The 13,272-nt window shown below is 37.1% G+C and overlaps 1 protein-coding gene and 1 non-coding gene across 2 annotated transcripts; both read right to left on the reverse strand.

The window, feature by feature from the left end:
- Positions 1-1,550: 1,550 nt before the first annotated feature.
- LOC138884417 (small nucleolar RNA R71) lies at positions 1,551-1,657 on the reverse strand. Its single transcript, XR_011404611.1, has one exon. It is a non-coding gene; the product is annotated as a small nucleolar RNA R71 (small nucleolar RNA).
- A 9,737-nt stretch (positions 1,658-11,394) lies between these two features.
- Positions 11,395-12,739, reverse strand: LOC104237806 (small ribosomal subunit protein eS30z/eS30y/eS30x). Its single transcript, XM_009792030.2, has 3 exons — positions 12,638-12,739; positions 12,421-12,558; positions 11,395-11,609 (listed from the first exon to the last, which is right to left on the reverse strand). The coding sequence occupies exons 1-3, from the start codon at positions 12,639-12,641 to the stop codon at positions 11,563-11,565; spliced, it is 189 nt and encodes a 62-aa protein (XP_009790332.1). The 5' UTR covers positions 12,642-12,739; the 3' UTR covers positions 11,395-11,562.
- Between the last annotated feature and the right edge of the window lie 533 nt (positions 12,740-13,272).

The raw sequence follows: 13,272 nt of genomic DNA on the forward strand, positions 1-13,272 counted from the left end.
GTTTCCTTTTGGGTTTGATGGATTTGGTGTATTGATATTTATTTGTGGATTATTACTCTAGTTTTATGTATTGAATCGTTTTGGATGTTTTAATTATTGCATCTATACTCACTTGTTCATGTGATTGAGAGAGGCATAACTTGTGATATCTTTGCATTATATAATTGGTTGTGTTCATTAATTCTTCTTAGTAATCAAAAGAGGCTAGTTGAATTGTTGATTGAACCTAGTTAGGAGGATAATCGAGAGAGGTTCGACCAATCCACTACGAATTCTTGCATATCTTCACAGAGCTTAAATTGGTTCATCTTGTGAATTTGAGATTTAATCGTGAGAGAAGTTTTTTCTAAATGTTTGAACTAATAATTGACTGAATTCGAGAGACTCACTTGAACATTAGAAGTGAATTATCTAGAGTTAGATCCCAAACATTTGTCTTGCACCTATCCTATCAAAACCCTATCTTCTCCCATTGATAACCTTCTTTGCTCAATACTTGTGTCGATTGTCATTAGTTAATAGTTTAGGCTCTTAGTTAATTTTAGATTTAATCATATAAATCTCAATTGTTGATCATCTTGTATAGCAATCAAGCTAGAAACTACGATAATACTGTTTAACTCCAATCCCTATGGATACGATATTATACTATACTATATTTGATTAGCGAGCATAATTTTAAGTGGTGTTTTGCGCTCGTCAAATTTTGGCGCTATTGTCGGGGATTGGCAATCAATAGTATTTAAAATAGTTTGTAGTGTCAATTCAGGAAATTTTTTCTTTTTATTTTATTTTATTTTTGCCTTTGTTATGGTTGGTGTACTTTGACTGTGCACAGGTTACAGATTTAGATTGGTGCATGACTCGAGCTTTTGCAAATGAAGTGCAACCATACGAGCCCGAGATAGACAACTGTAACAGCTGAGGAAGGAAAAAAAATCACATCGAGACGTTAGAAAGGGCTGGGCAATCGTCAACCAAAGAAATCATGGCTGGAGACGATGATGATAATATGGATTTAGCTGCAAGAGAGGCAACCCAACAACGAGAAAAATCTGCATGAGATGCTGAGGAAGCAGCTATTAGAGATTCATATATTATTTATGAAGAGGAGAGGTCTTAGAGAATTTATCAAAATCAACCCTTGATTGCATCTCAATTCGGAAATATAGCTCCCGGTGCTGGGAGATCATTTGGAAATTATGCTAGACCGTTCTACAACCAAGGATTATCAAGTGTTAGACCACCTCCAATTGCAGCTAACAATTCGAGTTGAAGCAAAGGTTGCTTCAAACCCTTCAAAACTGTTGTGTCTTCAGTGGGAAGATGAACGAAGATCCAAACAACCATCTAATAGACTTCGAGGAGATTATGAATACCTTTCAATACAATGATGTGTCACAAGATGAAGTTTACTTAAGGACATTCCCCTTCACACTCAAAGATGATGCAAAGCTATAGCTTTGAAGCTTGATATGGGATCAATTGGAACATGGGATGAGATGACCAGAAAATTTCTTGATAAATATTTCTCATCAGCTAAAACGGGCAAGTTTAGAAAAGAAATCCATAACTTCTACCAGAAAGAGACCGAAACTATTTTTGAAGCATGGGAGAGGTTTAAGGATATAGTTCGAAAGTGTCAACACAACGGAATTGAACTCTGGATGCAACTCTAGGACTTTTGGGATAGATTGACACCGGCCTCGTAGAACATTGAGCAATACAGTTGGAGGCCCGTTGATGAAGAAGACTCCAGAGGAGCTAGTTACAATTCTTGATGAGTTGTCTGAAGATGCAAATCAGTGACCATCTAAGAGTGCTAAAAGAAGAAGATCGACTGGTTTTCACCAGGTTGATGCTAACATATCTGTGCAAGTACAGCTTGATGCCATGGCCAAAGAAATACGGAAGCTGACCTTAACCTCAATACACAATGAGCCTCACACATTTTGTGATATATGTGGAAGTGGACACCCTACTCATGAGCGTCAAGCCTCAATTGAGGAAGTAAATGTTGCTGGAAATTATAACTTTAATGTAATGGGTTAGAGTCACCTCGGTTTTTCATGGAGTTCACCTGGGGTTACTGTAAATTCATGGCAACAAAATAATCCAAAACCCTAGGGACAAGGAGCTTTGGGTTTTATGAATCAGCAGAGGCAGAAATTTCAGCCTCGATAGCCCACTCAGTCTGGCTTGGAAGATCTCATGAAGGCCTTCATTGTCAAAACCGATGAGAGACTTGAAGCTCATAGCTCAGCTATCAAAGAACTGGGCACTGGTGTTCGAAACCGGGAAAGACAGGTTGGGCAGCTAGCAACAATATTATCTTAGAGAATTCCAGGTACTCTTCCTGCTGATATTGAAATAAACCCCAAAGAAATAGTGAATGTTTTAACCTTGAGAAGTAGGCAAGTGTTGAAAGATCCCACACCAGTCCAAAAAGATAGGGAACTCGAAAAAGAAAGTGGGGAGCGGTTGAAAATTAAAGTTGATAAGAAGAAGAAAGATAAGAAGGGAGATGAGAAAAAGAAAAAGGAAGAGAATTCAATAAGGGAGGAACTAGAAGAGAGCAAGCATATGACTTCTTTACATTTTCCCCAAAAGCTATATAGAGAAAAGCGGGCAAACAATTTGAGAAGTTTTTGGATATGCTGAAACAGGTTCATGTGAACTTACCATTCACAAAAATGCTCTCACAAATGCCAGCTTATGCCAAATTCTTTAAGGAGATCTTGACAAATAAAAGGAAGATAGAAGAGACCTCAGTGGTCAAGCTCACGGAGCATTGCAGCGCAATCTTGCAAAACAAACTCCCACAAACGTGTAGAGAGATCCAGGGAGTTTTACTATACCTTGCTCTTTGGGCACTATTAATTTTGATAAGTCTTTATGTGATTCTGGTGCCTCAATTAACTTAATGCCCTTGTCTATTTACAGGAAACTAGAGAATGAGATCGGAGAGATAAGATCAACACCAATATCTTTGCAGTTGGCAGACCAAACAACTGTGATACCTGAGGGGATAGTGGAAGATATTTTGGTTCGGGTAGATAAGTTCGCCTTTTCGCTAGATTTTATAGTGGTGAAGATGGAGAAGAATAAGGAGGTCCCTTTATCCTAGGAAGACCATTCTTAGCAACGGGTAGAGCGATATTAGATATACACGAGAGAAAACTCATTCTTAGAGTGGGTGAGGAGACTGTGACTTATGAGATTAACATAGCAACTGGGTGAGAAAGGAGAAACCGGCTGCAAGTGTTGAGTGGAAAGTGACGAGTTCAAAAGAGAAGGATATAGTGAGTGAGAAAGATAAGTGCAGGGTGTACCCCAAGAAGCCTGAGAAGAAGCTATCGGCATGGATGTGTGCATTAGTTCGGGCACGTGGAATGGAGCCCGACTTTGACTCAGACCCCGACTAGATGTTCAGGGAAGTTTCCTTTATCTTATGCTTTTTAATTATGTGTCATGGGAACATGACACAACTTAAAGTATGGGGTGGGAGATATTTGTATGTTGTATGTATATTAATTTTAGTTTCTTTTTGTTAGTTGTAGTAGTTAGAGATAGAATTTTTTTTTGAAAAAACCATAAAAAATTTAAAATTTTCGATTTTTCCCGACGATGGATATCATCGACAGGCTTCTTGAAGGATTAAAGTCTAAAACAAAAAGATTTTCTTTTGTAGGTAGTGTAATAATTCCCCCTTGGTTTTTCTTCGTGTCGCGGTTCTTTTCCAACAGTTTTGTTTGAACCAGGTGTAGTTAGTTTTTACTTTTTTGTTAGGAGTGGAAACCTTGTGCTATGATTTGAAATGGAAGCAATGTCTCTTAACTGTATTATACTTGGAGAATAGTGAGTGTTTTAGTTGTGACACTTATGCTCAGTTTTTTACTCGTGTGTAAGTACTTTAAAATATCTAATCTTAACTTTTTTTAACTGCTTTGACTATAGTGTCTTGATGAGTCCAATACTGAGTGAGTTATTTGTCATGTGTGTGTGAGATTTTGTTGTATTCTGTGCACTGCATTTGATGTCTAGAACTTGCCCCGCGCGTTTGCAAAGCAAAATAGTAGTTTAATTTAGTCTAGGAAGTGATATAGGCATTTTTTTGTTGAGTCAGATATATACTTTTACCCACCCGATTGTTATGAATCTTAGTTAACCCCTTTGAGCATGTAATCCTGTTCTTTGGCAACAACATTACAAGCCTTACCCATTTATTTGAATTGACCTTCTAGTTGAACCTTGTACCTCTCTTGAGCACTTGAATTTGTTATGAACTTTGTAAAAGTTGAAATGTGGGGTGGTTGGATTGGCTTTTGAGTGGAACTAGTGAAATAAGGAGAAAAGTGCATTGTTTTAAAAAAAAATAAGAGCCACTTAAATATTCCTTGATAAGTGGTAGCTCTTGATGTAATTGTGCTTAAAGAAGTAGGGAGTTAATGTAAATTGATGTGAAGGTGGAGTTATGGTTTGAAATAAGTGTGGGGGTTTAGAATAATGAAATGTGTATATTAAAGTGCTTAGGGAGATGTAATCGCTCTTATATCCAAATGTATCCCACCTATCCCGCAGCCCACATTACAACCAAATGAAGTCCTACTTGATCCTTGACTGAATGAGCTCAATTATTAGAGTAGTACACTACGGGAAAGCCTATGGTACGTCTTTTTTGGCATATGAATGTTGTTTTTTAGAGTGAGCGAATTCATTCTATCTTGAGTTTCCAATTGTTCTTAATTTCTATTGTATGTGGAACTACTCTCTTTTGTTGTGTGAGGACAATTGATTCATGAAGGAAAGGTAATGTTGTTGACCACTATGTTAGAGTAAGTGAGCGAGTTGTGAATAATGCATGGTACTTGTGAGTAAAATCTTGAGGTAAAGATGTTACACGATTGTGCTTAGTCTATTTTAAATATTCTTGGTGTGATGAGTTAGGGGAATTGTTAAAAAGGTCATGTCTTTATTAAGTGTAGTTTGATTGCTCGAGGACGAGCAATGGTTATGTTGATTGTAGGCTATAAGTACGTATTTTAGTCGCTTATTGCACTCTAATTTACTGCATTTTAATTGTGTTTGAGCTCTAATCGCTAGTGTTTTGTACTTTTTGTGTATTTTATGCCTTGTAAGAGTGATTCTTAGCTATGTAGATGTTACAGAGCTAATTCAAGCTATTTGGAGCTTTGAAGTCTGAGTAAAAGCCCAAGGGATTAAGCGGGGATCGTGTTCGGGTGTTGAGAACCACATCTGGATATCAAAAATTAGGAAAAAATCTGTACTCTAAGAAAAGCACGTGGAGCGGCACGTGGGGCGCCGTGGGTGCCTTCAAAATGCAAGCTCCCTGATAAGTCCCACTACAACCCCGCTTGGCGCATCGCCCCATGCGATGCGCCTGTGCAATTTTTATACAGTAAATGTCCTATTTCGGCTAGAGAAAAAGGAATTTCGTTTGGGCCCAACCCTACTTGGTATAAATACATGGAAAAAATATTATTTTATGGAATTTTACACACCTTAGATCTAAGAAGGCTAAGGAGGAGTTGGAGAAGCAAAAACACAAGGAATTCATCATTTAATCCTCACTCAAGACACGAGTTTGGATCGTTTTATGTTTTTCTTTACTTTAAGCATATTTGTGATGAATTGCTCCATATCTATGGAGTAGTTCCCTTTTGGGTTTGATAGATTTGGTGTATTGATATTTATTTGTGGATTATAACTCTAATTTTATGTATTGAATCGTTTTGGATATTTTAATTATTGCATCTATACTCTCTTATTCATGTGATCGAGAGAGGCATAACCTGTGATATCTTTGCATTATATAATTGGTTGAGTTCATTAATTATTCTTAGTAATCAAAAGAGGCTAGTTGAATTGTTGATTAAACCTAGTTAGGAGGATAATCGAGAGAGGTTCTCCTAAAGATCAATCCACTACGAATTCTTGCATATCTTCACAGAGCTTAAATTGGTTCATCTTGTGAGATTGAGACATAATCAAGAGAGGAGTTTCTTCTAAACGCTTGAACTAATAATTGAGTTTAGAAGTGAATTATCTAGAGTTAGATCTCAAACATTTGTCTAGCACCTATCCTATCAAAGCCCTATCTTCTCCCATTGATAACCTTTTTTGCTAATTACTTGTATCGATTGTCATTAGTCAATAGTTTAGACTCTTAGTTAATTTTAGTTTTAATCACATAAATCTCAACTGTTGATCATCTTGGATAGAAATCAAGCTAGGAACTACGATAATATTGTTTAACTCCAATCCCTGTGAATATGATATTATACTATACTATATTTGATTAGCGAGCATAATTTTAAATACTGTCTCGTCATAGTCTGATTGCCTATGTGTCGTGCTAGTTGAAGCCCCATGAGAAGAATTATCTATTGCATGATTTGGAGTTGACAACTATTGTTCACACACTCAAGATTTGGTGGCATTACTTATATGGCATGTCTTGTGAGGTGTATGCGGATCATCAGAGTCTTTAGCATCTGTTTAAACAGAAAGATTTGAACTTGAGGAAGCGAAGATGGTTATTGTTATTGAAAGATTATGATATCACTATTTTTTATCTTTCGGGGAAGGCTAATGTGGTAGATGATGCCTTGAGTAGAAATGTGGAGAGTATGAGGAGTTTAGCATTTATACAGCTATAGAGAGACCTTTGGCTTTGGATGTTCAGGCTTTCACCAACAGATTCGTGAGATTGAATATTTGGAGCCTAGCAGAGTCCTTGCTTGTGTTGTATCTTAAGCATCCTTGTTTGAGCACATTAAGGCTCGTCAACATGACAATCCCTATTTTCTTGTCTGTAAGGACACGGTGCAGCGAGATAGTGCTAAAGAGGTGGCTAATGATAATAATAGTGTGTTGAGGCTTTAGGGTTGGATCTGTGTTCCTAATGTGGATGGTTTGAGGGATTTTATTCTTGAGGAGGCTCACAGTTCGCGATATTCTATTCACCTAGGTGCTACGAAGATGTATCGTGAGCTTAAGTAACATTATTGGTGGTAGAGGATAAAGAAGGACATTATGGGATATGTTGTGTGGTGTTTGAATTGTCAGCAGGTCAAGTATTAGCATCAAAGATCGAGTGGTTTGCCTCAGAATCTTAAGATACCGGAGTGAAAGTAGGAGCGCATCATCATGGACTTTATGGTAGGTTGCCACGGACATTAAGGAGATTTGATGCCGTTCGAGTCATTGCACAGACTGACCAAGTCTGTGCATTTCATTCTAGTCATGATTTCCTACACTTCAGAGCAGTTGGATAAGATCCACATCAGGGAGATTGTCCGCTTGCATTGTTTGTCTGTTTCTATCATCTCATATCGCATCACTCAATTTACTTTGAATTTATGGAGAGCGGTTCAGCATGAGTTGGGCATGCAGGTTGAGTTGAGCATTGCACTTCACCTCAAACGGATTGTAATCCGAGCGGACCATTCAGATTTTGGAGGATATGTTGAGGGCTTGTATTATAGATTTCGGAGGCTAGTGGGATCAATTTCTTCCATTAGCGGAGTTTGTATACAACATCAGTTACCAGTAGAGCATCCAGACGGCTCCTTGTGAGACCTTATATGGGAGACGATGTGGTTCTCCAGTTGGTTAGTTTGAGCCTGGTAAGGCTAGATTGTTGGACACAAGCTTGGTTTGTGATGCTATGGAAAAGGTGAAATTAATTCAGGAGCGGCTCTATACAACATCGTCCAGGCAAAAGAGTTATATTGACAAAAAGGTTCTTGATGTGGCTTTTATGGAGGGTGAGAAGGTTCTTCTCCTAGTTTTGCCTATGAAGGGCGTGATGAGATTTGGGAGTAATGGAAAATTGAGCCTTCGATAAATTGGTTCATTCCAGATGTTAGAGAGAGTTGGTAAGGTGACCTACAAACTTTCTTTACCACCCAGCTTGTTGGGAGTTCACCTAGTGTCCATATTTTCATGCTTCGAAAGTATTATGAGGATCAGTCACACGTGTTTTATATCCCTTCAGTGCAGTTGGATGAGAATCTGGCTTATGAAGAAGAGCCTGTGGCCATTTTGGATAGGCTGGTTTAGAAGCTAAGGTCTAACGATATTGCATTAGTGAAGGTCTAGTGGAGAGGCCAACAAGGAAGCAACTTGGGAGACCGATCATGATATACGTAGCAGATATCCTTATTTTTTTTGATATCCAGGTATGATTCTACACTTGTTCGAGAATGAAAGTTTGTTTAAGAGGGAAAGAATGTAACGGCCCAGCCGGTCATTTTGTGTATTTGAGCCCTGATTCCCCATTTGATACTTTTCGGGTGCTTTATTATTGTTTTGTGACATGCGAGGATGGTTGGTTTGGTTCTAAGAAGGTTTCGGAGTGAATTGAAACACTTAGTGCCATTGTTGAAAGCTTATGTTTGAGTTGACCAAGGTTTGACATTTGTTAAACAATCTTAGATTCGTATTTAATGGTTCCAATAGGATCGTAGGCTGATTTTGGACTTACGCGTATGACTGGATTTGTATTTTTGGAACTTAGAATATGTCTATTTTGTCATTTTGGAATTGTGTGCAAAGTTTGGTTTATTCTGAGTTGGTTTGGTAGGAATCGGACGCTTGCTTGTGAAATTTCAAATTCTTGAACTTGGAAGCTTGCATGATGCGTTTTGGTATTTGATTCTTGGTTATGGACATTATTTTGATATTTTGAGCTTAAGAAAGATTTTTTATGAAGTTTATATACTTGTGTGGATGTTTGGTAAGGGGCTTGAGGGGTTCGGGTGAGTTTTGGACGAGTTTCAGATTGAGTTTTGGAAGTTGGAGATTTCTGGTGCTGCAGATATCGCATTTGTGATAGTCTACTCGCATTTGCAAAGTCTGCATTTGTGGAGTTCTGATTGAATTTGCAAAGTGGATCAGTGAAGGCCATCTTTGTATTTGCGAAGCTGGTGTCCCAATTGCGACATCCGCATTTGGGAAGGGGGCATCGCAATTGCGATGCCTGGTCACATTTGCGAGGCTCCTGGTCGCAATTGCGAAGACTGCTGCTCAGGGACCAACTTCATGTTTGCGAGGGTCGCATTTTCGAATCCTTGTAGCATTTTCAACTTCCGCAGCTGATTATTAGGAAGCACTTTTGGGACTTAGACCCATTATCTCATATTTTGAATCATAGACTTAGAGAAGATCGATTTTTGAAGAGGATTTTCACACAAGACTTTGGGATAAATGATTTTTACACATTTCTACCATTATTTCAAGAATATACATGGATTATTAACACTCAGATATGAAAGAAAATAAAAATTGAGGATTTGGAGGTCGATTTGGACTTGGTTTTGGAATCTAATCACCTATTTGGACTCGTGGGGTTATGGATAGTCGGGATCTACCCCGTGACTTGAGTTCGTGACCCCGGGTTGACTTTTATTGACTTTTTTAGAATTGAATAAAGATCAAAGCTTTATTATTTGGAATTGATTCCTATAGCTTTGTTTGATGTTATTGAGTTTTCTTTTTTGCTAGATTTTACCCATTCGGAGTCCTAATGTTAAGAGTTGAATATATTCATGCCACTAATGTTATACTATTGGCTCATATATGCTAGTTTCCTCTAACGGAACCCAACTACTACGAGAATTTGCCACGTGGCATCATCTAAACCCTTCATCATTTACCAATCCCCTCCCCTCTCATGCCCCCTTTACGAGTGGCATATATGAGCCTTTTTTATTAAGTTCAGTGATATATTTGAGTCTTTGTATTAAGTTTACTGGTATATTTGAGCCTTTTCTGAAGCCACAACTACGTCCTAACCATTGTAACAACCCAAATTTTATCATGAAAATACACTCTTAATTCACACACTCATACATACTTTTCATACCCAGCTATACCTCAATAGTGTACTCTCTTTTAAACCCGTCATATTTCTTTTTTCAAAACAAATTTTATGTCATTTTCCCAAGCCATCACAATGTCCAAAACACTGTAATACTCCAAATTCCACCGTGAAAACACATTCTTACTCTTAATAAACACTCAAATGTACTTTCCATACCCAAATACACCTCATTAATGCTCTTTTAAGCTCGTCTCTTCTTTTTCTTAAATAAATTTTATGTATTTTTAAAATCTTTTAAAGAGCTAATGTACGAGAAATTTTTGAATGAAATAAAATAGGATTAGATTCATAGCCCAATTAAATTAAATAAGAGAGTATAATGTTTCCATATAAAATAATAATGTTATAATACAAGGGACAAACTTGTCCTTATAAGTTTGTTACATAAAAATATAAGTATAAAATTAGAAAAATTTGAGGTTTTATACAGAAAATGATTCCAAAAGGTTGAATAACATGCATGGAATGATTAACAAAATTTGTTACCCAGGAGTGTTATGTAACATAAAAAATAGGAAAAAGACTCGAATATGCCATTGAACCTAATGAAATGGCTCATATATGCCACTCGTAAAAGGGGTTGAAAGGGGAGAGGGCTGGAAGGTGATGAAGGTTTTAAATAATACCACATGGTGAAATCTGGTAGTAATAATATTCCGATAGTGAATAATGGCATGTACAAACTAATAGTGTAACGATAGTGACATGAATATGTCTGGCTTATAACAAATGACAAGCCATTTATTAAAGTCTGATGACATATTTGAGCCATTTCCACTTGCAATATTTTCACGTATCCTTGATTCCGTACTCGGCGTTTGGCTTGCACACACAACTAGCCCTAGATAATTATTTTGTTTCCACGTTATCTGTTTTCAAAACCCTAGGTATAAGTGCTTTACAGCCCAAAAAATATTTGCAATCTCTCTTCCCCTTGTTATTCCAAGTCCACTCATGCCAAAGTAAAGTCTGGTCATCCACATTTCCAGTCACCAACCCTCACCTTTATCGCTATTAATTCTGTTTTCCTTGTGCATATACTAGTTCTTGACACTACTCTCATATAACACGGATAGATGTCACCTCTTATTCTTAAGCATAGAGCTTTTGACCAAGTAGCCTCACTTTGCAGTTGCATCTCCAAAGCTTACACAGCTTGACAATAAATCATTTTAAGTCCTTGATTACCAAAATTCATCAGAAGAAGATGAACAAGAACCTTTACTAATGGTAGAGTTGTCGGGCAAATAAAAATTTGCATTTAAATGTTGAGAATATAATTATTCTTATTTTAATCATTTTTCCAGATCTAAAGGTGTGTTTCGCTCTTTGTTCATTAGATTGCTAAAACGTAAAAGTATAATTTTGCCTGCTATTGCTGTTCTGTTGTTAACGATAGGTACCTTGCTGCCCAATTTTAGGGTTGGTTAATGTTCCACTGATTGGAAACATCTTCCCAAACACCAACATTATTTGAGCCGGGAAACTTGAAAAATAAAGTCTATAATTCAATGCAAAAATATCTTGTACAGATTCAAAAATCTAATTAACCGTACAAGATTGTCAATGGCAAGCTTACCCCATTAATTACCAAAGCTATAGCACGATAAAAATAACAATTCAGAAAAGCAAACAAATTCTACCCATTTCTGAATTTACTTCTCAGAGGAGTTTGGTCCTCTCTTCTTGCCAAAGCCAACAACTGCAAAAATAAACATATTCAAATGAGAAATGCAAGAGTACCAGTGTAAACTCAAATATTTCAACCAATTAGTATCGAAATGACATCAACAGAATGTTGTATTCTAATTTTACAACAAAGCATTCTAATGCAAATTTTCAATAAAGTGTGGCTTCTGCCATGCCAAGGTTAAATCAAACTACTTTTGAGGATTATGTTGGCGTAAGTTAACATCGACTCAAACATAGTAGTTGTAGAACACTCAAAAACTTTATACCAACATAAACGCCAACACCCAAGTCGCATATTCATCTTAGGATAGGCATAGAACGCCATAGAGGGAAAATGGAAATCATTTTCCAATGTTTGATTGGGTATAAAAGTAAGTAACATAAGGTATTCGTCAAACGTGAAGATGAGGTATGCAAATAATGTTCTTGTGGTAATTTTGATCTATAAAGGCTGACAACACATCCAGATATTAGCTGAAACAAGTAATACAGACTCAGGACATTTCCCAGATTGGTTTTTCAACAACTCAGGTAGCTCACACACACCAGAAACTTTAACATTTGGTCACCAAGTCTACTTACCCAGCTTAAAAAAATTAACTTAGTTCCTTCAAAATTTCAGACAAAGGAGCGTTATAGCTTTGTCACTCTACAAGCATTCCACAAATTGTTCGTTGCAAATTTCAACCAGACACCCCAAAAGTTCAAGTCTATTATACTAGAAACTAAAGACCAAATTAATTTCGTCTTCAATTAATAGTTTTCATAATCCATAATATCAAATATAACAAAGGTTTGAAGAGATCAAATAATAGAATTACCAGCAGTAACGAAACGCCTATTATACTGCATCCTTTTGTGAGCCCGGCCACGGGGCTTCTTTTTCTTATCCTGCTTGGCTACTTTGGGTGTTTGGCCTCTCACCTTACCAGCACGAGCCAATGATCCGTGAACCTTACCTGCATAAACCAAAATCTCACCAGATTAACCGCAATACCTTTACGAACAAAGGCTTTAGAATTATGGGGCTGAGCTTACCCATGGTTGATTTTTCAGATCAGGAGGAGCAAAGCGTAAAAGATTTTTGGGGGTTAGGGTTTTCTAGGAAACTTTATAGGGGATTCGTCTGCAAGTTGGGCTATTTGCTTTTTGAGCCCTGAAATTTGGACTTACGGCCCAATTCTTCAGTGATGGGCCACTTTAGGGGTTATCCTTTATATCTGGAAAATTAACGTCCATACGGATGTGAAAAGAATTGGGTGGGATGGCCACTTTTTAGGCCTGCTAGTTTTTAGCCAATATTTGAAATGTAATGAAAAAATATTCATTCTTTAATAAGAAATAAATAAATAAAAATAAGCATACCTAAAACACACACACACACACACAAAAATCCAGGAACAACTACTGGAGTTTTGAACATTTATCAGTTCAAATCTCATGATATATTCTTGGAATTCTAAAATTCTCATATAGGTGAAACTTCAACATAGTATACTGGAGTTTGAAATTGTTAAATGTGAAAATCCAATATACGGTGTTAGAGTGCAACAATTCTCAGTTTTATTCTCTTTGTTTAATCTCGCTGACGGCGAACGTTAAATTTCTGGATTTGCTGTGTACTAATATCTTATCTTTCCGATGGTGTTATTTGCATCATTTTTGGATAAAAG

The sequence above is a fragment of the Nicotiana sylvestris genome, chromosome 12 (assembly GCF_000393655.2).
Source record: "Nicotiana sylvestris chromosome 12, ASM39365v2, whole genome shotgun sequence".
NCBI lineage: Eukaryota > Viridiplantae > Streptophyta > Magnoliopsida > Solanales > Solanaceae > Nicotiana > Nicotiana sylvestris.